The sequence below is a fragment of the Nansenia antarctica genome, assembly GCF_963989245.1.
Source record: "Nansenia antarctica genome assembly, chromosome: 1".
NCBI lineage: Eukaryota > Metazoa > Chordata > Actinopteri > Argentiniformes > Microstomatidae > Nansenia > Nansenia antarctica.
The window spans coordinates 97878264-97904636 of NC_137674.1; the positions used below are offsets into that span (position 1 = coordinate 97878264).

The 26373-nt window shown below is 48.9% G+C and overlaps 2 protein-coding genes across 10 annotated transcripts in view; one reads left to right on the forward strand and one right to left on the reverse strand.

Annotated features, from left to right (window-relative positions):
- dock7 (dedicator of cytokinesis 7) overlaps positions 1-5529 on the reverse strand; it is a gene marked incomplete at its 5' end in the record, with an annotated part of 45054 nt that extends 39525 nt beyond the window's left edge. For 8 of the 9 annotated variants that reach the window (XM_080550198.1, XM_080550197.1, XM_080550193.1 and 5 more), the window contains 6 exons: positions 38-250; positions 558-690; positions 1057-1125; positions 1970-2145; positions 3012-3111; positions 5453-5490. In XM_080550198.1, the coding sequence (XP_080406324.1) occupies positions 38-250; positions 558-690; positions 1057-1125; positions 1970-2145; positions 3012-3111; positions 5453-5490 (729 nt within the window). Of the gene's footprint in view, positions 1-37; positions 251-557; positions 691-1056; positions 1126-1969; positions 2146-3011; positions 3112-5452 lie in introns of all 9 variants that reach the window. The other variant, XM_080550199.1, reaches the window with a different exon arrangement.
- A 1047-nt stretch (positions 5530-6576) lies between these two features.
- Positions 6577-24390, forward strand: atg4c (autophagy related 4C, cysteine peptidase). Its single transcript, XM_080539245.1, has 11 exons — positions 6577-6720; positions 7285-7396; positions 7773-7856; positions 8082-8315; positions 18512-18842; positions 19211-19281; positions 19896-20056; positions 20724-20802; positions 21555-21631; positions 22403-22522; positions 23060-24390. Exons 1-11 carry the CDS (start codon positions 6709-6711, stop codon positions 23225-23227), a joined length of 1449 nt encoding a protein of 482 aa, XP_080395371.1. The 5' UTR covers positions 6577-6708; the 3' UTR covers positions 23228-24390.
- Positions 24391-26373: the final 1983 nt, after the last annotated feature.

Here is a 26373-nt window from a genome sequence, read left to right on the forward strand (position 1 = left end):
TCGAGCGCACGCCGGGGTTGGCAGCCGTGTGCTGTACCTCGTCGAGGGCGGGGTGCAGGGCGAAGAGCTCGCGGTGGCGGTGAGACTTGCGGTGCTCCTCGTTGTGCCGGTCGATCTCCTCGTTGGGAGCGCGGTCCAGCAGGTGGGGCAGGAGGGCGTCGGGGAGGGAGTTCTTCAGGTCGAAGATGCTGCAGGCCCAGCTGCCCCGCGGCGTGTCGTCTATGGACATGGACCGCCGCTTCAGGTCATCCTGGGGCAGGCAGGCAGGCAGGCAGGCGCACGCACACAGACACAGACACAGACAGACAGACAGACAGACAGACAGACAGACAGACAGACACACACACACACACACACACGCACGCACACACACACACACACACACACACACACACACACACACACACATTAGAGAAGTGACCTATCAGGTATAAGACGGCCATTAAAAAAAGCCCAAATTGATATAATTCAGCATGTGTTTAGAATGACTTGGCTACAATGAAGTGAGACTGCTGTAGGACTAGGCTGCGATCCACTGGATTATGGCAGCGTCTTACCTGGTCGTCCTGGTAACTGCTACTGTCCGGCATCTCACTATCTGCCTCAAACACCTGTTTAGGCAAGCCTTTCTGCCTCTCCTTCTGCTTGTCAAGGGTATTAGGGTTAAACCCAGTCCCAAGCTTATGGTATCTGTCGAGGAAAGCAAAGCAGAATTTCAATTTCCCACCTTCCATATCCAGGTCAAATATTCATGTGAAGCTGATATTCTGCCAGCAGTAGAATGGCAGCAGATTACGAGAACAGGAACATGAAGCTACTTCGCAACTACAATACGCATGTAATCTACCCAACAGAGAGATAGGACATCGTCCTTCAGATTTTCCAGCAGCTCTTATCTCAACAGCTAGACGATAGGCAGTCAGTCTGGCGTCACAGACGTAACATTTTTCCCTTTGTTATTATTTAATTATTTATTACATTTATTTGACTCAGATTCAACTCAGAAGCCGGTTGCTATACTAGATATAGACAATACGATGATGAGGTAGACCGTACTTTCTGTTGACGATGGCCCAGTCTTCAGTGTAGGACCTGACACAGTCTCTGACGTGAGCATCGGTGTCCCTGTCAAACCAAAAGAGAGAAAGACGTTAGGGTGTAATGGTGCATTCCTCAGAAACTCTGAGCCGCCCACTAAGATATCGTGTAGGATTTTTCATAATGGCTTAATTCTGAGAGAAGTCTGAGTGGGAATCTCAGGGATCGCAGAGGTACACGAGTCTGAAATGTCCAAGCTTCCCTACTTCTGAAGAGCACTTGATTGCAGCATACGCCTCACAACTAAAGGCACAGAGTAAAATCAATAACGGTAATAGCCATATTGCAGCAAATGTCCTCGCTCCGAGGTAGATCGTAGTAGCAGGGAGGACTGCTCTCTTATCTATCTACTACCAGTCGTCACGACACACCAGTTATGTGTTGCTTATTTCATTTAGTCAAATCACCTGCTGTAATCAGGTTAAAGGGGGATGAGGAGAGACTTCCTGTTTGCTCTGATATGGTCTCTACTGTGTTAGAGGACGGAGGGCTATAATACTGCAGTCTCAGCTGCACCTGGGTTGGAGATAGGTACCTCCATTCCCCACAGGGCTTCAACAGGTTTGTAGAGGAGTTTTCCCAGTTTTAAAGCTGGAGGTAAAATTAACCAATAAATTAACCTATATTGTAGGATTACACAACACTACTATTTTTCCGTTGAGTATAAGCTTCAGTCTACATTCAAAATAAACAATAAAGAAAGCAATGTATGACCACAGTACAAAAGGAGTGCATCGATGCACTGTAGGCAGATATACGACGCAGGGGAGATCAACGGTGGGATTCCCAGGCCCGAGTGCAGCCTTGCCCAGGCAACAAACAGGCACCTCCATACAGACCTGCTCCTATCCTAGTCCTATCCAGCACCTACCCCTCCTCTGGCACAGCCTGGCCGACGGTGCGACACTCTCGGGGGGTGTAGAGCACCTCAATGTCATCAGGAGGGAACTCTATCAGGTCCCTTAGGGGGCCCGATTCAATGATGGGAGGGTGGGTGATGAGGTACTCCTCAAAGTCCACCGGTTCAACAGCCTCTGTGAGAGGAACCTACGGAGAAAGGAGATGAGAGGAGTGTATAAATTAGTGAGCAACATATTACGGAAATCCAAAAGTATATATATTATAATCAACTTTACCCAACTTAACAATGTGCTGAACATTCATATGGACCTAAATCAGGAGAAGCTGAGTTGACTAGCCTTAGTGACTTTGGCAAAGGTAGATAGAACCAAGCTCCGCAATCAACAAAGGAATATGGTTTTATGTCAAAACAAAAGTGGGTTGATAAATGTTGAGACAAGTTCCAGCTTGCGGAATTTCTCAAAATAAATTTGCAGGAAGCCATATCTTTGATATTGGCAGACGCTTAGAGGAAATGGCCTACACACACACACACACACACACACACAAGCTAGCTGACGAAACTGTCTCGAATAACAAGTCCTGGCAAGTACAACTCCTCAAGCCTAAACTAACGGTTTTATAGTCTTTAGGTCTCAGCTATTTCTAAAATGTAGCAGCCAGAGGGACTATTATTTTGTTTTAGCTCAGTTAATGCTTTTCCTTTTATAGAATCTGGGAACACAAACACAATCCTATTCACAGTTTAATTAATGCCCAGCTTGAGCCTAATTAAGAACGGTATTTGCTCCTTCAGCTCTGCAATGGGGACGGCCATTAGGGCAGTATTTTGGCATCAGGCCGCTAAAAGTCAATCGGCCGCCTCAGCAAAGACAATTACTGGTCGGAGGAGCCAAGCAATGTTGTCCCTGAGCACACCACAGTGGAGTGAGATGGGATGTGAAGGACGGGGGTTTGTTAATGGTTAGCTAATAATACACCCATCCCAAACCCTCCCTCTGACCTCTGCCCACCCCCCCGAAACAACACCCTGGGGCATTCTGGGTACTCACTGTGTTGCTGGCTGCCGCACCCACATTGAGGTTCTTGAGGAGCTGTGGGGAGCCCCCATATTGACCAGCGATCTGCTTCCTGACTTCTGCTGCCACAGTCCTGCAGGGAGAGAAAGAAGAACGTTAGTGGAGAGAACATCACATTGTCAACGTAGGCTAGGCCTGCATCATACAAAACACCTTAGCCTCAGCTTAGCCTTAGGACATCCTTTGCTTTTAACAAATGGATCACCTTCAGCCCACAGGGTAGCCTAGCTGAGAGTAAGACTTGCATAGGTTTAATCTGGTCTTCGCTTATACGACACAGAGGTTGCCTCCTGGCCTCACTCAAGTCAAAGCCGTCTCACACATACTTGGGTTTGAAAAGGACGAGGGAGAGAGAGAAAGGGCAATGTCAGGATATATGACTGAGCAGACAAGGCCAGTGTGTTTACTGCAGTGGTCACTGTAAGCTAGGTAAAGAGTCTGTATTTCTGTTGTGGGCAAACATTAGTGTTATGGGCCTTGTCGCCCACAGGTCTTCTCTCCCCTCGCAGTGCCCGCCCCTGATCGTGGCATTATACAGTGTCCCCCACCGACACTGCCGTATATCACACCACAGAGGAGAGGACCAATAAAAGCCTCCTCGAGGACCGCAGTCAGCACAACGCGCCCGGGTCCACAACTGCCGCTGCCATCGCTGAGTCCAGACTCAGACCTTTAAATCACGGCGACGCTCAAAACCTCTCTGCACCATCGCCTTGAACAAAACAACTACGCAGCAGTAACCCAAGGGAGACACACAGACTGCAAACAAACGACAAATTAAAGAGAGGAAGAGCGGGACACAGAGTGATGGGGGGGCAAAGATGACACGGGGAAGGTCAAGGTGATAGGCCAGGTTATTGTCATGCGTGTCTAAAGCAGTCGAGTGGAAATGAGCTACGCCGTGGACTAGATACGATGCCTTCACTGCCTTCTGCTGCGCTGTCAGTGTCACTAAACACTGAGGCAACAAACACATTCCACTGTCCTCCTACGGCCTCGGATCAGACCTTTAGTTTATTTAGCTTGGTCACTGCTCAGGAGGGACAACTTGATTAGGCAAAAAAGCAGGCTACTCTTTTTCATCCCACAAGCACGTCTCACACGGTGCATTCAGGAACGTCACATTAGAGTTAGCCAAGGCTAGTCTATGAGAATTGTTAAGGGCTTTGTGACTAAAAGGGGCGACCTGAGAAAACCTGGACTGTGTTGTGCGGACACAATGACAGTTGCCTTATTGTGTTGGCATCAATCTGTGAAAACAAATCTAACTCTACTAACTCCAATACAGGGAGGTAAACAGAGTCTGAACGGTCCCCACTGTCCCCACACAGTAGGCTATGTATTTCCAAAAGAGTGAGACTTTCTAGCTTGACATTTGGGAAAGAAAAAAGAAAAAAAGACAAAACAGAATGTTTTTTGTTCGAGGCCGCAAAGATTCCCCAGGCCAGATACAAGGACAAAGCCTGTCTTACAAGGGGAGGGTGATCATCCAAAAGTATTATTCTTAGTGCCAATGAATGAATTAAAAAACAGACCTCAGCCTACTAGGTACCAGCAGATTGCCACAGAGACGTTTAATGCGTCTGATCTAGCTGGATGTCTGTGACGAGAAACTCAAAGCAGATGCCAGAGCTTTCCAAAAAAAACAGATAACCGTAATCCCTCTGGTGGGTGGTGCCCTTCTTCGTTCACTATGAGGTCTGAGATCAACCATGAAATAAGTGTGTGTGTGTGTGTGTGTGTGTGTGTGTGTGTGTGTGTGTGTGTGTGTGTGTGTGTGTGTGTGTGTGTTAGGAACCTTTGTATTTTATGAATTACTAACTCAAAAATGTCAACATTTTAAAAATAACACCACACAGGCATTAATAAACACCTAATGGATCAGATTATGTAAAAAACTCAATTTTGACCAAAAATGGAGATAGAACCTTATAATTCTAACGTCACGATGTGTCAAGTCAGTGACACCCCCCCCCCCCCCCCCCAGTCGCCGTGGCCACGACCACCACCTACACACTACCCACTCTCACATATTTTCAACACGGTCCTAATTCACAATGCACACGACGAATACTTCTAAAGACAGACAACGGTCGGGTTTGATTTGAGATGTCAAACGAAAACGTCAACAGCTGAAACACACTTTTCTCTAAAAGAAAAGACACATTATCATTGATAAAACCAGACGCTTGTCTCACACTGGGGCGGGTCTGACACTGGGCATCTTTCATACGGCTAACGATCTAACGACACCGATAGCTAGCTAGAGATGCTAGCGGACCCGGGGGGGCCTTATTTGGGAATGGATTGTCTCGAAACGAAGCGCAGAGGACGAGAGCTATAAGCAGCATAGGTTAACCGAGGGACTGAGTCAGTGAAAGCAGTGTTCAAATTAGGATTTAACAGGTCCTTACCTGCTTATTTTTTGGGCGAAGGCGCGGCGCTCAGCCATGGCTGTGGCCGCTGAGGGGTTTAGATTCCCAGGCTTTCCACTACTCCACTGCTGCCCCGAAAAAGGGGAAAAAAGACACTGGAATTTTGCTACCGTAAAGAACGTAAAGCAGGCGCACACACGAACACACCCTGTAATGACCACAGGGGGGTATTCCATCAACGTCGCTAAAGGAAAAAATCTTGGCTTATTTTTGATAACTTCTCGCGAGACTTGTCAGAATATGCCTGGGTATTTTTAGGAACTCTCGCGAGACTTATCAGACTAAACCTGGATTTTTATTTAGCGATGTTGATGGAATACCCCCCAGGAGGACCACAGTCAAGATGCGCTTGTCAAGTTTGTCAACAACCCAGATCTATTTTCCCACAATACGAACAGGGGGGTAAAAAAAATGTCCCACAAGCTCATGGATCACAGTACATTTTTGGAAAGGAAACTACGGTCTGACGTTAGATGTGATGGGATGAATGATTTTCCTTCCAAAATACCAGTGCAGGATGTGTTTTGACGTGAACAATGTGTGTAAGCCCTAGTAGACGGGTTTCTAACCTCACCTACACATGCACTTTTTAATCCATTTGTATTATTTCACTGTTTTGTATGTCTGCAGATAAATACATCAATACAAATAAATACCTCAATGTAGAATACATGCAGCACATACTTGGTAAATCAGTTTATAGGCTATCAGTTCATCATTGGTTATCAGAAAAAAGAGTAGGATTCCGGAGTAGAAATAAATACATGGAAAGGGAAATGAGTATTTATGATATTCTATGTTCGTGGTAAACGAACCACATAAATTAAAACATGCATTACGAAATAATCAAACTTTCAAAGAAATCTTGAGAAATATGTTGTAAACACATTTGATGTACTGTACACTCCAGAGGGAACGTACAGATCGTACAGTGCACTACTGCGCTTCAAGCCAAACTACTGTGCTTCAGACATCTCGCGTTGCGTCGTGACACAAACACCGCGAGAGTCGCGTGCTTGTTGACGCCTGCTTCCTCAAAATGTAAACATTAGCTAGTTTAGCTGCACATTCTTAAAACAAACGGAAAAACCTGCTCTTTTAGCTATTGATCTCTTCCTCCAACTAGACTCATCTCTCGGTTGTTAGACTGGGTACCGGGCGCAGAAAAGAGTTACAATTATAGAGCGATCTAGTCTCTGTTTGTGACAAAATCATGGGAAAATGCATACGAATTCATGAGAGATAAGGTAAGATTAACGTGTTTATTAACCAGATCGGTAGTTGGTTGTGTCCTCAACATGTCATGATGTCACATGAACGTTTTAAATGCACTGATGTAATAGTTGTCCATGCAGATGAAATGAGCTAGGCTAAAACCATTACAGAGCGGCTCTGGGGTTGTCAAACTGGACAATCTAGACAATTTGATGGCAGCTACTAGATTGTAATCAAGTGCAATACTGAAACACAACTGTGAACATTTCAAACCTGCAAACTGCGACACTTTAAATGAATGTGCAATAACACTATGTGCAATATGACAACCCTCGTGCACATAAGGTTCAGAGATAGGAAATGTTAGGATATTTATAGCATAGCATAGAGTACAGCACAGTGTTTTATTTGTATAGTATAGTATAGTGGATAGTGTATATAGCCTTTATTTATGTAAACCAGCTCTTTTCCCTTCTTGTTTTTAGTAAAAAAAAAAAAAAATCATAGCACCAGGGGAGCCCCCCCCTCCCAAATTTCGTTGTATAGTACCTGTACTATATTAATGACAACAAAGACCATTCATTCATTCATTCAAGCTGCGCGGGGATGGGTGCCAATCCTTGGTGGTCAAAATGGAGAATAAAGGGACCGACGAGGTGGAGAAATTGAAGACAAAGTTGATGTCGGCGTGGCACAATGTGAAGTACAGTAAGTGCATCTGATGGCTATTTCAGTCTCCTTCAGGCTATTATTGGAAACAAACAGACATACCGATTGACCTAAGACACTCTCACTCTCCTTTCACACTTGTGACATGTGACAGAGTGTGACATGGCTATGTAAAAACAAGCGTCGCAAGATCTGAAATCTGTCAAGGGGGCTGTGAAGCTGCATTATCATGTCATTTAAGGTTAACTAACTCGTGACCGACACATGATCATGATCAGAGTTTGTGGCTTGCCTGCCACCCAGTCTGTCAGTTAAGCAATGCTCTTTCACTTTCATGGACTGTATTTGTTATGTGTTTTGTGCTGTCAAGTAGCAGTTTGTTTACTCATACCTACCTAATCGTTCTGATCCATAGGTTGGGCGTTGAAGACAAAGACCTCCTTTAGTAGAAATTCCCCAGTGTTCCTCCTGGGAAAATGCTACCATTTTAAGGCTGAAGGTACACACGCACGCACACACACACACACACACACACACACACACACACACACACACACACACACACACACACACACACACACACACACACACACACAGAAACACTCATTCTGCTGTTATTCCCGTTAAATAAAGTTACAGATTGTTGTTGATGACTCCATTTAATATTCCATTGATCTGATCCAATTGATTGTGAGTAATCTATCATATATCATCTCTTCCTCAGATGAGGACAGCCCTACAGAGAGCTGGAGAGCAGAGGCCTCTGACGATGACCTCACGACCGGGAATGCTGAGGCTTTCCGGAGAGACTTTGCTTCCCGTGTGTGGCTGACATACAGGGAGGAGTTCCCTGCCCTGCTAGGCTCTTCCCTCACCTCAGACTGCGGCTGGGGCTGCATGCTGAGGGCAGGACAGATGATGCTGGCGCAGGCCCTCATTCTCCACTTCATGGGCAGAGGTCAGTGGAATGTCAAAATGCATCCTTTACTTCCTCTTTGTAGAAATCACTGATCTGACATCATGACTTGACTCGGTGGAAGCGACGGAATGGGAAAGCTCGCTCATTCTTGTTAGATCAGTGACTTCCTCGAATAAGGGAGAAAGGAAAGATGTGTTTTAAAAGAATTGGAGCAGGGTCATCGTTATGAGCAAGAAGGATCACGGTACTGTATGTTTCGAACACGTGCCTCTCTCCATACCCTCTTGAATTACCCTCTAAATGTGACACAAGATCAGGTAGGTTTGATAACAGTATACAGAACACCAACTGCGAGAGCTTATCCATGGTGTACATATCATATTACCCATCTAGTTCCACCAGATAAAAGCAAACCTCAAGAGGGGAATGAAAGAGCCATTTGAATAGTTTTTCGACATAGCCATGGGGACTTGCTTGTGGAGTATGAATAGACATCAAAGACATTTAATCAATTTCTCCAAGCGTCAAACATGTTTACACTCCTCCATGGTGTCTGAAGAAGGGATACGGCACACTTGGATTTCAGTACCTAGTTTTGTTCTATTCAACCAGATAGGCCTGTATGAAAATAGTTGTGTTCCTCATTTCACATGATGGATACATTCTCCAACGGAATCTGAAAGTTCCATCATTGTGAGCTGTGGGCTGAAATCTGGTTGTATAAATCATGTCCACTCAGGTACATGAGCTCTGTCTTCTCTGGCAAGTCTTAAGATCTCTTAAGGCCAATACAATTAGACGATGAAGAGGGACCTTGTTTACTACACGTTTAATGCAGTCTGTAACCAGGGAGTAGCTAAAAGGACTGTAGAATTTAGGAAGGGCTGGTTATCTAACTAACTCTGAGCTAAATAGGCAGTGTAGGAGGATACAGGCAGGGGGCGCCAGCAACCCTTTAGACTAGCAGTACTATCGTTAGCATTAGCATTAGCATTAGCATTAGCATTAACATTAGCTAACAGACGACTAAACACACAGTAACGGTATCCCATATGAACAAACACATTTATTTATACAAATTATACACATCCCAAAATATACTCCCTCCCCGCCGGCCACACACACACTCACTCACTCACAGTATCTGGCCTGAACAGGCTTAGAGTCCCGGACTGAAAGGAGCGCGTTGAGGCCTGGTTGGAGCTCGCATGTGCTTCGAGGAAGGTAGCAGACAAAAGGGGGGGGGGTTGACGTAGCAACTCGAAGGGAAAGGGGCTTCTTCGTAGTCCACGACAAGGTGTGAAGGGCTCAGGTCCGGGGGTCCACGGTAAGCTCCGGTGGAGTCAGCGGTCGGTCGCAATCCACTCGTGGAGGCGACGGCTCTGTCCAGCCTGGGTCTCGCTTGGTCCAGCGTTAGCAGCCGGCTGCTGGCAAGGCTGGCTAACGGGGACACAGCTAAACGGGCTATCACAGTTGTGAACTCAATAATCACTCTTCGGGTCTTCAGCTTCAGCACGGTGTGCGTGTTACTGACTCCGCCATCTTAGATCGACTTCTCGTTACTTCTGCTTCTTGTCACTCTCGTTACTCTCATCACTCTCCGACCACAGACCACTTCCGTCGCTATATATACACCACCGAACCTAGCATCCGGGTCACGGACACACCCCGGATATACCACGTCATTAAACATATACATAAACATTACAGTAACAATACATACACCTTCATGAAACGTACAGGAATAGTATAGAAAATAATAAAGGAAATAACAGGGGCTGATTCGGGGAAACTAAACTGGCTCTAAATTGTGGGCCTTCATAACAGCCGCCCCATGAAACCCTCGGTTTCATTTAACTAGAAAAGGCACACTGGCTAGGCTGCTCTAGCAGCGTGAGGTAGGAGGTGATAGTGTCCTTCGTAATTTGAGGGAGCTCAATCAGGCGTGCCACAGGTCGGGTGTAAGTGCGACCACCAACGTCCACGATGGCCGTCCGCACCCTTCCATCCGGACCCGGCAGGACCTTGGTCACTCTGCCTGTCTGCCAGGCGGCGCGTGGAAGGGACTGGTCGATCACCAGTACCACGGCACCTTCGGACAAGTTGTCTCTCTCCCTCGTCCACTTCTGCCTGACTTGCAGGGTCGGCAGGTAGTGCAGTATGAACTGCTTCCAAAACTGGTCCGCGAGCACCTGGCTGTGCCTCCACCATCTTCTTCCGGTGAGCTCTGCAGGGTCGTAGACTACCTGAGGCAGTGCAGAGTCTCGCCGCCCCATCAGCAAGAAGTTGGGCGTAATGGGATCCAGATCTGCTACATCACTGGAGGTATAGCCTAGGGGCCTGGAGTTCAAGATGCCCTCAATCTCTGCTAGTACCGTCCCGAGCACCTCATCGGTAGGCACCTTCTGTCCGAGAATGGTACGTAGGACGTTCTTTACTGAGCGAATCTCCCGCTCCCAGGCTCCCCCGAAGTGTGGAGCATTTGGGGGGTTGAACTCAAACTTCACTTGCTGGGAGGCGAGTCGGTCACGGGCCTCCTCAGTCATCGCAGCGTAGCTCGCCCTCAGCTCGGCCTCACCACCGACGAAGTTGGTGCCTCTGTCCGACCGGAGGGTCTTAGGGGTCCCTCGCCTGGAGGTGAACCTCTTGAAGGACATGAGGAAGCTGTCGCTTGTGAGCTGGTGCAGAACTTCAAGGTGCATTGCTCTCGTCGTCAGGCACGTGTAGATGATGCCCCACCGCTTCTCGGAGGCTCGCCGGTTTCGGACTAGGAGTGGCCCGAAACAGTCGACCCCAGTAGAGTGGAACGGAGCCTGTCTCAGTCGCAGCCGGTCCTCGGGCAGATCGGACATCATGGGCTGCGGCGGCGTGGCTCGCCACCTCTGGCAGTCCGAGCAGGACCTTTGATATCTCCGTACCGCCTCCCGTCCATGGAGTATCCAGAATCTCCGTCGTACCTCCGCGAAGACACGCTCTCCACCTGCATGCTGCACTTTGTCATCATGGTGCTTGATGACCAATCTGGTGACCTGATGCTTAGGGGGAAGCACGATGGGATGCTTCGTGTCTAGGTCTAGATCTTGAGCGCGGCGCAGTCTGCCACCCACGCGAATGAGAACACCGTCGAGCTCTGGAGCTAAGCCGCGGAGTCTACTGTCCGAGGGGATCGGCTTCCCTTTCTCGAGACACTCCAGCTCTCGGGAGAAGGCATCCTGTTGGGCACTCTGCAGCACCAGGAGCTCCGCCGCGGTATAATCTTCGGCGCTGAGCGTAGTATCTAGGGGTAGCCCGGCCTTGGAGCAGAACATCCTCTTCTGCAGCTCTTCGAGCGTCTCACACTCCTCTCCTGGAGTAGTCTCAGGGTCTACGACCTGGGTGACTCCGCAGAACAACGTCTTACGCAGCTCTTTGTCCTCTCTGTCTTCTGCTAACGCCGGCGTGGCTGGCCACTCTGACTCCCGCTCCTGTAGGAAGTCTGGTCCCGTGTGATACAGGTGGGGCTCAGCCAGATCCTGGAGAGTTGCCCCTCTCGTGATGACGTCAGCAGGGTTCCTCTTGGTGTCTACATAACGCCAGCAGTTCACCTCAGTCAACTCCAGAATCTCTGCGACTCGGGTGCCCACGAACACCTTATACCGACATGAGCTGGACTTCAACCACTGGAGGACGGTAGTGGAGTCTGACCACATGGTGACGCTCATCAGCGGTAGCTGGAGCTCGTCGAGCAGGAACCTTCCCAGTTGCGCGCCGTTCAGGGCAGCACACAGCTCCAGTCTTGGGATGGACTGTTGCTTTTTCGGCGCCACTCGGGAACGTGCCAGGACAAACGAGACGTGGACTTCACCTCCAAGCTCTGCCGCTCTGACGTATGCCACGGACCCGTACGCCATCTCCGAGGCGTCGCAGAATACATGTAGCGTGATGACACTCCTCTCTAGGTCCGTGGAGGGAGGGAAGTAGCTCCGCTGCAGCTTGATGTGCTGGAGAGTGGGAAGTTCCTGCTCCCAGGCCTTCCACTTCTCTTCTAGGTGACGAGGCAGAGGATCGTCCCATCCTCGTTCTTGGGCCCACAGCTCCCGGACAAGCACCTTGGCCATCGTCGTGAAGGGAGCGATATATCCCAGTGGGTCGTACTGGCTCGCTAGAGTGCTGTATATCGTTCTCATCGTGACGCGTTGGGGCTTGGCAGGCTTATTGCGATAGCGTAGAGTGTCGGTCTGGAACTGCCAGATAAGTCCGAGCGTCATCTCCTGAGCGTCATCTGGTGAGTGAGAGACCCAAGCCTCGCTGCTGGTCGAGGTGGCCTCCTTCGGGAGGTCTCTGATGACTTGCGGGTCGTTGCTGGCCCACTGGCAGATCTCAAATCCACCCTCCTGGAGATGAGCACGCAGGTCCTGGACTAGCTGACGGGCTTCCGTGGCTGTCTTCGAACTGTGGAGGCAGTTGTCCACGTAAAAGCTCTTATGGACGGCGTCAAACACTCCAGGAGGTGCCGTCTCCTGCGCGGCGTGAGTCTGTAGCGCATAGGTAGCGCAACAGGGGCTGCAGGTTGTCCCGAAGGGTAGCACCTCCCACTGGTAGATAGAGGGGTCGGGGTCGCTCGGGTCCTCTCTCCAGAGAAACCTCATGAGTGGCTTGTCTTCCTCCAACATCCTGACCTGGTGAAACATTCGCTTAATGTCACCACTGACTGCGATCGGCTGCTGACGGAAGCGCACCAGAACTCCCAAGAGGGCTGGGGTCAAGGTTGGACCAGGGAGAAGATAGTGGTTGAGGTTGAGCTTCCCCACCTGGTAGCTACAGTTGAAAACCACTCGGTTCTTCCCGTTGTGGTGAACATTGTGGTGCGGGAGGTACCAAGACTCGGCACTCTGGTTCGCCTCGGCTGGCTCAAGCTTCTTCACCAGACCGGACTCCGTCAGTTTCTTCATCTCCGTTCGGTAAGAAGCAGCAAGGACCTCGTCCTTCCTCATACGCTTCTCAGTGCTGGTCAGACACTGTAGGACGGTTCGAGGGGATACTCGAAACTCTGGCATGGGTTCTCTTCGGAGTAGTGGTGTGACGTATCTCTTCACGCCCTGGACTTCGATACGCACTGTCTTTGCTTTAAGGAGGTCTAGGGCGTAGACGTCCTCCTTTGACCGTACGTAGAGCTTCTCGTTCTTGTAGGGCGCAACGTCTAGCGTCCACAGCTTCTGGACGTTGTCTAGTAGCGCCGCATTCATGGAGTCCACACTGGTGTGAAGGCAGTTGATGGTCTGCACTTCTTCGGTGCGGACATGGAGGGATGACGTAGCTCTCCCGTCTCTATCTCTCCACTCGGTAGCGCCTTGGAGGGCCCACCCAAGCGCAGTCTTAACAGCCATCGGGCAGCCTCGTGGTCCTCTCAGCGGAGGACGGAGCGACACGATCAGTGCAGCGTTGTCCGAGCCGATGAGAAGGGTTGGCTCCGCTCCTTCTATCGGATGTAGGTCTACTCGCCGTAGGTGGGAATATCTTGCGCGTAATCTCTCCAGGGGGTAGTCGTAGCGGGAGAGCGCTAGCTGGTCTGCGGTGAAGACATTCTGAAGCCGATATCTATCCGACGGCCGCCCCGCCGGGGAGATAGAGAAGTTGATTCTCGCCCCGGTGACCTCTTTAAGGTCGCGACGTATCGTGCGCAGAGTCAGCTTCTCCTCAGTCCCGTGGAGCCCCAACTGGCGCACTGCCTCCTGGAGGAGGATGGTCCGTTCCGACCCGTCGTCTAGAACGGCGTACGTGTCGTACACAGCGTTGTTGTGGTGAAGTCGGACCTTCACCACCTTCAGTAGGACCTTGGAGCCGCTGCTCTGGGTGGGGTCTAGGTAGTAGACAGGGGTTTCCTCTTCCGGTGCGCGACCGGACCTAGGGCTTCTGGTGCCCTCCGTGGACCTGGCGAGGGAGACCTCGTGTAGGATGTTGAGGTGGACCTCCTCACAGCGGTTGCACTTTCTCCTCAAGGTGCAGTTCTTAGCCAGATGGTCGCGCCCACAGTTCCAGCACCTCTTGTTCTCCTCGAGCCACCTCTGCTTGGCCTCGGTACTCAGGTTGTTGAAGTCACTGCACTCATTGAACCAGTGCTCGCTGGTGCAGTACGGACATGGCGGTGGACCTCTCCGTCCCTTTTGAGGGGGTTGAGAGGAATCCTTTCCCTCAGGTCGGGCTTTCCTCTCTCTCCGAGGCTCCTCCTCCGTGTGCAGCACTCCTACTGGGCGTCCTCGGTTCGAGCTCGGCCTGTCCCAGCGGTCTCCCTTCTCCCTCTCCTTCTTCGGCTCAGCGTAACCCATGGCGTCTACGTTGGTGTCATGCACTTCCTCCAGTAGGAACTCCGCGAAGGCAGCCATGCTCAGACCCAACTTCCCGGGGTTACGAACGCGCTGCTGTCGCCGGAACCTCTCCTGCCGGAAGCGTGGGATCTTGCGGAGCAGCCGCTCTACGTTGGAGGTGCTGTTGATCTCGCTGGCGCCAGCTGGGCCCTGCGTCTTCAGCATTCCAACCAAGGTGTGCACGCGGAGCGCGAAGTCATCCAGCGCCCGTTCATCCTTGATGGGGGCCTGCTGTTCGAGGGCTTGCAGTTCAGCAAGGGCGTGGTTCCAGGGACGACCGTAGCGGGCATCCAAGTCGGCGAGCGCTCTGGTGTAAGGTGTCGGTGCGGAGGCATGGGCCAGAACCATGTTGTGGGCTCTGGGGTTCCTCACATGCTGAAGGAGAATCGCATATTTGTAGGACTCTGAGCAGGAGTCGTCCAAGAGCGTGTCTAGGCAGATGCGTAGTTCCACATACTGGCTCCTGTCCTCGTCCTTGAAGAAGGGGAACTTGGGTCCCTCCACCTGGGGAAACATCCTGTAGTGGATGATCGGGGCTGGAGTGACGGTCTGGGTGTCCGGCCTGCATGCGTTTTGGTGCACTGGAGGACCTAAGGGTGTGCTACGCTCTTGGGGAATGGCTCCCCTCCCGGGCAGCGACGCTGGCTCCCTCTGGGCCGCGTAGCGGTCGGGTCCCTGGTCCTCTTCCTTCAAGGTGGTCAGCTGGGCCTGTAGTTGGACAGTCATGGCGGGGGTCATGGAGCCATCGGCGGGGGGTTCAGGAGATGGCACTCGAGAGGGCCGTGCGGATGATGCTCTGGAGCTACGGGCCGACGGAGCTCTGCTGATGCACACGTCGCGCATGGTCTGCATCACTTCCGCCATCGTCTCCGCGTGCAGTTGCTCTCTCGCCATCTGCCTCTCCGCCGCGCGTTCCGCCCCCTCCATCTGGAGGCGTTCACGTTCTAGCGCCTCCTGTCGCTGCCTCTCCGCCGCGCGTTCCGCCCCCTCCATCTGCCTCGCCGCCGCGCGTTCCGCCCCCTCCATCTGGAGGCGTTCACGCTCGAACTGGAGGCGTTCCCGCTCTAACGCCATCTCGGCCTGTTGGCGCATACATTCTGACAGCGCGGCACTACTCCCTCTGGAGTGCATGCTATCCGCCCCAGAGGCAGAACTGCCCACGGAAACCCTGGACCGGGAGGAAGCCACTGAACGGCAGGAGCTAGGTCTCGAGCGCGCCGTACTGGGAGGCAGATCGTTAAGGCTGAGGCCCTCCCTCTTCCGCCCGCAGGCGCTGTCGGACCGGGCCTCTCCTTCCTGCTCTTCCGTTTCTACGGCAAAACCCTGCTGTTCTGCCATCTCATCCTCAGGCGGGCGCTCTTTGATGGCTGTCTCGGTGCTAGCCACCCGCGCGCCGGCGGACACCTCGGCCTCTCCGACCACTGTATCCCGTGGAGTGCGCTCCTCACTACCACTCAGTGAGCTTTCGAGCTCAAGCTCATACTCCTGTAACCTCGGAGGCAACCGCGGGACTCTCTGTGGTCGTGGCTCTGGCTCAGGGGGCGGAGAAAGGGGGGTAACTGTCTTGTCTGGTTGGCTGCGCTCAGCCATGCTATCACTACACAACCTATCCGGCTCGAAGGACCAATTGTAACCAGGGAGTAGCTAAAAGGACTGTAGAATTTAGGAAGGGCTGGTTATCTAACTAACTCTGAGCTAAATAGGCAGTGTAGGAGGATACAGGCAGGGGGCGCCAGCAACCCTTTAGACTAGCAGTACTATCGTTAGCATTAGCATTAGCATTAGCATTAGCATTAGCATTAACATTAGCTAACAGACGACTAAACACACAGTAACGGTATCCCATATGAACAAACACATTTATTTATACAAATTATACACATCCCAAAATATACTCCCTCCCCGCCGGCCACACACACACTCACTCACTCACAGTATCTGGCCTGAACAGGCTTAGAGTCCCGGACTGAAAGGAGCGCGTTGAGGCCTGGTTGGAGCTCGCATGTGCTTCGAGGAAGGTAGCAGACAAAAGGGGGGGGGTTGACGTAGCAACTCGAAGGGAAAGGGGCTTCTTCGTAGTCCACGACGAGGTGTGAAGGGCTCAGGTCCGGGGGTCCACGGTAAGCTCCGGTGGAGTCAGCGGTCGGTCGCAATCCACTCGTGGAGGCGACGGCTCTGTCCAGCCTGGGTCTCGCTTGGTCCAGCGTTAGCAGCCGGCTGCTGGCAAGGCTGGCTAACGGGGACACAGCTAAACGGGCTATCACAGTTGTGAACTCAATAATCACTCTTCGGGTCTTCAGCTTCAGCACGGTGTGCGTGTTACTGACTCCGCCATCTTAGATCGACTTCTCGTTACTTCTGCTTCTTGTCACTCTCGTTACTCTCATCACTCTCCGACCACAGACCACTTCCGTCGCTATATATACACCACCGAACCTAGCATCCGGGTCACGGACACACCCCGGATATACCACGTCATTAAACATATACATAAACATTACAGTAACAATACATACACCTTCATGAAACGTACAGGAATAGTATAGAAAATAATAAAGGAAATAACAGGGGCTGATTCGGGGAAACTAAACTGGCTCTAAATTGTGGGCCTTCATAACACAGTCATTTAGAAAACAATATTTAAGTGCTAACTTGTTCTTCCACTGAATCTGAAATATGCCATTAAATACATTTTACTCTATGAAAATGACTAATGGCCACTTAAAGATATTTATTGATCAATTTCACTTTCATTCACTCTGCAAGGTCATTATGTTAATGTTTCATACCCTAGTCGGGCTCCTTTTACAGCTCTGGCCACTCCCACCCTCACCACCCCTAGATGCCCACCCTGTTTGTAGGGCTAAAACGCTGTAAAAGTGAAATACTGGACACACTAAGTCCTATAATTGGACTATTATACCATTGGATTTCCCTATTCTTGTATTTAAAGTCAAATGCGTCTGTATCTGTTACAGCAGACGATTTAAGGCAAAAGTTGATTTAATGAGTTCTGAAACACTTCTAAATCTTGTCACTGGTGAAATTCCCAATCTGGCCTTCATACTACCATGGCCATCTAATTATCCCTGGCTTTCAATTGGCTCATTCATCCCTTCTCCTCTCCCCTGCAACACATTCCCAGGTCGTTGCTGCAAAAGAGAATATGTTTTCAGTCAACATACCTGGTAAAATAAGGGTTAAATAAACTACAATAAAGGTGATTGGCCAAATACAGTGGGGTGCAAAAATGTGGGCACCCCTAGTCAGTTTTTTGTAGCCTTCTCCTTGATGGTGGAAGTGAACTATCTTGATTCTGACATCCTTGGACAACTGTTTAGAGGAACCCATGGTTTTTAACACCAGACACGACAGCCACCGCAGTCGGATACTTTAGAAGGCATGGAGTTACTTCAGAATATACTGTATAGTTCAACCCTGGAATTATATTCACCTGACTCATTGAAGCTCTAACGAGTAAATCACATTGGTCTGGGCCTTAGTAATCATCTTCTCTAAAGGTAACAAAGAATGCACCCAAATTTTGCACAGGGCCCTTTTCCTTCTTTGATCATTTAAATAGTTTTTAAAAATGAAACCAGGGGTGCCCACATTTTTTGCACCCCACTGTACATGTGGGGATGTTATGTGTGGATATGCTCTCCAATGTGGTTGGCATAGGGCCAGTGCCACTTTTGCTTAATCAGATTCCATAGTTACAGTATTAGCATATTTTCTGAAAGTTATTGTTTTTTTATACACCTCATCAAAGCTAGTTTGATTGCAGTCATTAAAAACAGTGTCATTTGATAGCAAGTAAGTAAAGAAAAAAGTAAAGCAGCAGCAGTAGCAAATGTTTCATCCCCCTCTTCCTCTGTGGTGTTTGTCAAGACTGGACGTGGTCGGAGGCGCTGGCCCTCCAGCCCCTGGACACCGAGACCTGGACCAGCAGTGCAGCCAAGCGTCTGGTGGCCTCTCTGGAGGCCTCTCTGCAGGGGGAGAGGCTCTCTGACCCTGACCCTGGGCCCCGTCTCCAGGCCCACGGGGCAGCGGAGGAGGCAGACGCCCACCTGAGGGAGGTCTACCACCGCACCCTGGTGTCCTGGTTCGGGGACAGCCCCTCGGCACAGCTGGGACTCCACAGGCTGGTAGAGTTGGGCCTGGTGTCTGGGAAGCGGGCAGGGGACTGGTACGGGCCTGCCGTGGTGGCACACATCCTGAGGTGGGCCTGGAGACTGGTGCTGAGGCCCTTATGCCAGTACTGTTCTTAAATATGTGTCATTTTCTTTGTGACCGTTGATCTGCAAAAAAATAACCACTTAATTAACCACTTGAAAGCAAACCAGTATGACGTTTTTAATGGTTTGTATTCTATTCTTGTTCCCCCCCCCCGAATGAAAAGCAAGCCAATTCATTATGTTGGTATAGTGTTAAAATAATAAAGGGAGAATTTCCTCTTAGTGAGTAAAACCTCAGCAAAAGCTGTTCATAGAGTAGGTTTACTGATGCCATTGAGTGTGATATGTGGGGAGGTTTAAGTGTAGATCTCTCTCTTTCTCTTTTTCTCTCTCACTCTCTCTTGTGTCTTAGAAAAGCCATAGAGGAGGCAACGGACCCTGGACTGGCGGGCATAACCGCTTACGTCGCACAGGACTGCACAGGTATGAAAGATGAGCCTGAGGGTCTGGGCACCCAGCCCAGTCTGACCTCTCAACAGGGAGTCACACAGTGTGTGTGTGTGTGTGTGTGTGTGTGTGTGTGTGTGTGTGTGTGTGTAGTAGTAGAGGGATAGGGGATAGAGAGAGGCCCAGTGAAATGCAGAGGTGACAGGGCACTAACCTCACGTCAAACACATGTTTGATACCGTTCCTCATTCCATTCCATGTATTACAACGAACCCTTCCTCTGATCTGTACCTCCACCAGCCTCCACTGGTACTCTCTACACACTCTGTATGAGAGACATGCTATATTGCACTCTTCTGTATTAAGAGAGAAGAAGATGTTCTGTTTTATTTTCTGTGATCTGGGGCCTCATTTATAAAGCTTTGCGTAGAACTGGAGGTGCGCAGTTTCACGTCAAGTCAGTTTTTTTGAAAATTGGCATACACACACGTTTTTGGGCTTTATAAATTAGGCCCCTGCTCTGTAAACACTAGTCTGCGTCCAAAACTGCAGACAGACAAACAAATACACACACACACACACACAGCCAAACAGACAGACAGTCAAATACAGTCGACTCCTGTCTGACATCCAGTATTGATCCTCCCTAGTGTACAGTGCTGATGTCATGGACAGCCATCGCTCCGCAGGGCCGTCTGGGGGAGGGGGACCGGACTGCCCGCCCCTCATGGACACCCGAGCCGTCATCATCCTCATCCCGATCCGTCTGGGCGGAGAGAAGACCAACCCGGACTACTTTAACTTCGTCAAGGTGACAGAGGGATTTTTACAACACGATAGAGAAAAGAACTGTAGGGAGGTTTGAATGTACAGAATCCAATTATCAAACTATGTGACATCCAATGAATACAAGGGCTGCAAATGTGCTGTTCCGTGTTAGGAGGGGTAGTGTATTGCAATTCTTTGCATCTGCACTACTAGTGCTTTTCTGTGTCAAGTTTGACTTGAGAGCACAGAGAGACTATTGGTTACTGTGGGGCGGCTGTGGCTCAGGAGGTAGAGCCGGCGTCTAATGATCGCAAGGTTGGCAGATCGGCGGTTCGAGCCCCGGCTGGCCACATGTCGAAGTGTCCTTGGGCAAGACACTGAACCCCAAATTGCATCCTGTAAAGCCCTTCGGAATAAGGCGCTATATAAGTCAGTCCATTTACCATTTACCATTTTACTGTAGTACATAATGCACCGTAGCGTTACGGTATATGAATATGCTCATTAGCAGGGTTGTGGACAATTCCATTTCAATTCAACCAATTCAGGAAGTAAACAGAAATTCCAGTTAAAATTCCAAATACCCTCTATGGTTTTCTCAATGAGGAAAATCAAGAATTGGAATATCAGTTAACTTCCTGAAATTAAATGGAATTGACCCCAACCAGTATATAATCAGTATCTGATTGGCTGTCCACCACTGTCCTCAGAGTATACTGAGTCTGGAGTACTGCATTGGCATCATCGGAGGGAAGCCCAAACAGGCCTGCTACTTTGTGGGATTTCAAGGTGAATGTTTGCCCCTGCAACCCGAAGGAGAACAGAGAAGTGGAGATCATTTTGCATAATGTTCCTCTCTGTATAAAGAGACAAAGTAAGTTAATGCATTCCTGTTTTGGCGAGAAGAAGAGCGGTGAAAGAAGTGGGTGAAACAGCGCTTATTTTATTTTCTCTGACCCATCAAAGCTCCGGTCATTCATCATGAGTAAACCTCCCTAGTTGTGGCCGTAATTGATTTCCATAGGAAGCTCGCATAAATTTCATCTGGGCCCCAAAGTGAGCTACTCTCCATCACCTTCAGCGGCCGGGAGGAACCTTCAGTTGTACATCTTGGCAGTCAATATTTACACATTTACATTTTACCAATTTGAACTACAGTGGAGGATGATGTCTAAATGACAAGCAATACATTCTCCCTGCCAAGTCGCGACTTAGGCCCGCATTCATCATATGCAAATGGGGGAATATAATTGCGGTGTTTGTAAAAGTAATTTCCCCCACACAAAAATTAAATGACAGCCCCTTTTGTTAGGGGGGGTAAAAAATGTGCTTGTACAACCGCATTTGATTATGCAGAATTTAATCCGAGCCGTGGTTGGATATTAAAAACAGGAACCTCGGCAAGAGGCATATTTGACTGTAAGAAGGCTAACAGTAGCCTAGCGGATGACTTTGAGCTGCTCTGCATAGAAATTGGAGTGAATGCGTTTTGTAATAATCAGATGTTTTTGAATAACTTGTCTTTTGTTTTGTCCTTGCAGATGACAGCTTGATTTACATGGACCCTCATTACTGTCAGACTTTTGTGGATGTCAGCACTAGCGATTTCCCTCTCCAGGTGATGTGAAATTACACCCAGCTGACTGGGGTTCAGTAATGTGAATTTAATAGTTTCTGTTAGTACTTAAGGGTATGAATCTTAAAGCAGCCTCCGCTCAATTACCTAGTCTCCTGGCTCCTGATTTATTTGCTGCTCCAGACACGTGCGGCTGCCGCTTAAGAGAAATATGGTGGATGTGGGGATCAGGTACTGTGGGCCTGAATATTTCAGGACTCACACATTAAAAAAAACGGCATATTTCATATACTGCTGCATTGGAACTTATGATGCCGATGCTTTCGTTTACTGCCGCACACAATGTGACAAGAGACCCAGACACAAAGGAGCTATGATTTTTTTTTTTTTTTCCTGGGACAACAGATTAATAGAATTGCTTTCATATAGAAAAGCATACATTATAGTCATATTGAAAGGCTGAGTCCTTGCTTTTTTATTACGTCTTATTTCACCTTCTTTATTTCACGAATATGAACAATTAAACTGCTGATGCGGGATAGAACAAAAACGACTGTGTTGGCAGTTTGTAGTTGCTTCATTTGACCCAGTCTTTAAGTCGGTCTTCTAATCAGGACATTCTGTTTGGAGCTGCTTCATTTGACCCAGTCTTTAAGTTAGTCTTCTAATCAGGACATTCTGTTTGTAGTTGCTTCATTTGACCCAGTCTTTAAGTCGGTCTTCTAATCAGGACATTCTGTTTGTAGTTGCTTCATTTGACCCAGTCTTTAAGTCGGTCTTCTAATCAGGACATTCTGTTGCTCTCGTTGCCAGTCCTATCACTGCCCATCGCCAAAGAAGATGCCTTTCACCAAGATGGACCCCAGCTGCACCATAGCGTTTTACTCTAGGAGTGTTCAAGACTATGAGAGAATCAGCCAGGAGCTATCAAAGGTGGGTCACCTGGGTCCTTTACTTCTCAGTCAACATCACAATACAACATTGGGCTTAGTTGCTTTAGTCATGGTCATCCAATAACACTGTCCAATAACATAGTCATACTGATCAGACAATGAGTAAAGGAGTGGTCAATGTTAGACAAGAGTTAGACAGAGAAAAGACAGCTCAAATGTCTAGGTGTGGTACTATCCACATCAAGATTCCAGGTGTAATTTTGACAGGGACCACTAATACTGAATGTATTTGTATTGTCTCACAATTCAGATAACGTTTTGTTTTTGGTTCTACTCAAATATGGACATTATGTCCAAATATGGACATAATACATTTTCAGTACAACATCAAAAACGTTATCTGAATTGGCCACCAGATGGCACCATTTAGCTGTAAATCTGATGCTGTTTCTCTTTTGTGCCTCTCAAGCCCATAAGCTGGCTCCCTTGATGTACTGTAAGCTACGGTCTTACTCAAGAAAACTTTTCTGACTACTCTTAACATGTTTGCGCGTGTGTGTGTGTGTATATATTTCAGGTGCTGCAGCCATCAGTGAAGGAGAAGTACCCAGCATTCACTTTTATGCAAGGTCATGGAAGAGATTATGACCTTTCTGGAGCGTTGACCCCAGAGAAGAGGGAATGGCCCTTCATCCGCGACCCGAGGAGAGCGACCGCCACAGCTGGAGATTTCGTGCTTCTCTGATGGCCTGTGCTAAGGTCAAAGGTCAATGTCAGGGACTTTCGGTTTCTGGGAGGATTAACTGTGAAGCCACTTTGCTAGACTGCTCATCCCTGGACTCGACAAACTGGAAGTTTCACAAGAACCTGTTTCAGACACTTCCTGCATATATATTCCAGGATCTTTCAACATGTCTTGTAACATTTTATTTTGCCTACACCAGCGCCAATTTGTTATTTTACTGAATACTTCATAAGAACAATATTTGTAGTTGCGGTTATTTTTGACTGCTCCACTCATATATGTTACATACATCGGGGGGGAATACCTGGGGTCTATGAGAGGGGTCATTTAATACACACTATCATTGAGATCATGCACTGTACTGAATGCAATGTGTGTTGTTGATCCTAGTTGAACATAGGGTGCCTTGGCCTAATACAAATCTCAGCCATATTTAAAACACATTTGCCTTTTAAGAAAATCATTGCTGTTCCACAGTGGATGGTGATTTCTAGAGTAGCTATTCTGACTGATTGTGTGATGCTATAGCTAATCCGGACACGGCCAAGAGCTCACAGGAGCTAGCACCATTCACACATAGAGATAGCTAGCTAGCTATACTCATAGAACAAGTCCTGGAGGTCTGACTATTTTATATTCCTACATTTCAAAGAATAGTTTTGGATTTATTCATTATTATAATGTGTTTCGAATCAGACATAGTTATTTGAGCATTTCAGGTTATTGTACTTAAAAAGGTACTTTGGTTTGTGTGATTTCAGTCTTCAGTTTTTCAAAGCAAGCGTAATGTGTGTTATTGGAAGGTTTAGCCAATGACAACCACGTCGGTGGGGATGAAGGGTGAAATGCCAGGCTTCCCTCATCAAAGCACTTTCACAATAATTACACTAGTTAACACTTTAAGCACACTATGTCCTCGCACTTACAACATTGTAATGGCCTAATCATCCCATTTAAATTGTGACATTTGAAGAATCCACCATCAATTTTTATGAGGGTTGAGTATAATTGAAATGTTGTACAATAATGTTTGACTGTTTCAAGTTCAGCAATCAAGTGTACATGCGTAAAGACAGCTGAAATTCTACTTGTGTTGCCAAATGTAAACAAAACTAAGCTCTGTAACTCGTACGTATTGATTCTCACACTGCTGTGCAGCAAAGTCCAATAAAGTCTTTCAACCTTCTGGATGTTCTGATTTGATCTGTGAGCCTTTTCACACTGTGGGGAAAAATATATTTGTTTGTCTCATCTTTAGTGCCAAATGCAAACTTCAGTAATGTGTTGAAATGTATTCAATACATTCCCTGTATTCCCTCCCGAGTCAAATATAGTAGATTAAAACTAATCGTACGTGTTAACCATCTCTACAGCCCATTAGCCAGGAAACAGGAAAACATTTGACCCTCTGACACAGACGGGATTGTGTCCGCTTGCAGAGGAAAAGAAAATATCCTCATGTGCAATGCAGTGTTGCCATGGGTAATCGTTCTGTTGCGCCCATCCTTTGAGCAATGCTGGGCTGTTTTCATGTACAATCCAAATTCTTGTATTATGAGTAGCTAGGCCCTGGGTGAGGGTTGGGGGGGGGTGCTGCTGCCCCTATGAGGGGGTGCCAGGCCAGGGTAGGGGTGAGTGAGGATGGCCAGAGAGGAAGAATCCCATGTCTGTTCTCATCTCTCTTCATTGAGAACATGGAGCTGGCAGGGGACATAAAGGCATCATTTAGAGCTTGTAGTGTCTGATCAGTGGTCTCATACAGGGCTGTTTTTAGGGGGAGAACCGGGTGTGTGTGGAGTGGACAGAGCGGGAGGATGCGTGGAACATCAAGTATGCAGCAACGTGCCTGCATTCTGCTGCTGTGGATCGGAGGTTGCTGGGGAGAGGAAAGGGCCTGAGGGGGAGGGGGGGGGGATTTGGGGATTTTTGTCAGCCCTTACATGAAAGAGCGTTTGTGCTGGGGGGCACAGGGCGCTGTGAGGGTCCGCTGTGTTCGCCATGTATTTACAGGGATGTATGAATATTTGATTAATGAGTCATGGGCTCTGGGGAAATGCAATAAGTGGGCAGCCGCTGTACAAAGCCCCCCCACCTCTCCACCACCCATACCACAGACACACACACACACAGGCACAGACACACACAGACACAGACACAGACACACACACAGACACAGACACACACACACACACACACTCTAACCCCCACCGCCCCCCCCCCCCCCCCCAACCATGCCCTCCTGTTTAACACAGCTGCCAATAGTGTCATTGACATTGCGGATTCCTGAAAATCTAATCTGCGCAGCCGAGCGAATTCCTCACATGAAAGGGAATCCATGAGAGGCATCCTTCTGTCCCGCGGTCTGCAGCTCACAGACGCTCAATAAAGATTTTATTTTGGTGTCATTCACAGGGGGAAATGGGTAGTGTCACGCTGCCCTGGGGCCACACAGTATCAGCGGGAAATGGGAATGCAATGAAGTAGGATTTTTTTGGGGGGGGCCCGACATGGACAACGCAAAAGCTTCAGCTGAAAGGGGCTCTAAGCGTCTAGTAGTGTATGTGTGTATTTGTGTAGTAGTGTAATTGTGTAGTAGTGTACAGTAAGTGTGTAGTAAGTAACGTACAGTATGTGTAATTGTGCAAGTGTGCCTCATGCCTCTCAGGTGTCTGGGACGGGCCCTAGCCCCTCCCCTTCCTCGTGCCAGGTGCAGTGCTGCTCGATTTCGGGCCCAGCCTCCCTCTCCCCTCTCCCCTCTCCCCTCTCCTGTGGAATGCAGTGCGTCTTCAAACAGGTACCTCACTTTGAAATCTCATCTCGGCGTGATAAGTCTACGGGCTAAATATATCCGCTCGCAGTCGACAGTGCGTAAATACTGCCTGTGCACCACGTCTGCGTTCAAAGTTTGCGCATCTGTCCGCTCCTCTCTCACCCCTGTCCTGCTCTCTCTCTCCCTCTCTCTCTCTCTGAGCTCCTTCTCCGAGAAGTGCTGAGACCTCACATGCCTCACACGTCTCCTCCTCTGGGCCGGTTCCAGTCAGACGTCACGATACGGCAATTTATCAACACCCCTCTCAGGGATAATTTAAGCCTCTTTGGGCCTCTTAAGATGGCCTGAATGCAGAAGGTATAGCCCACAGATTTCA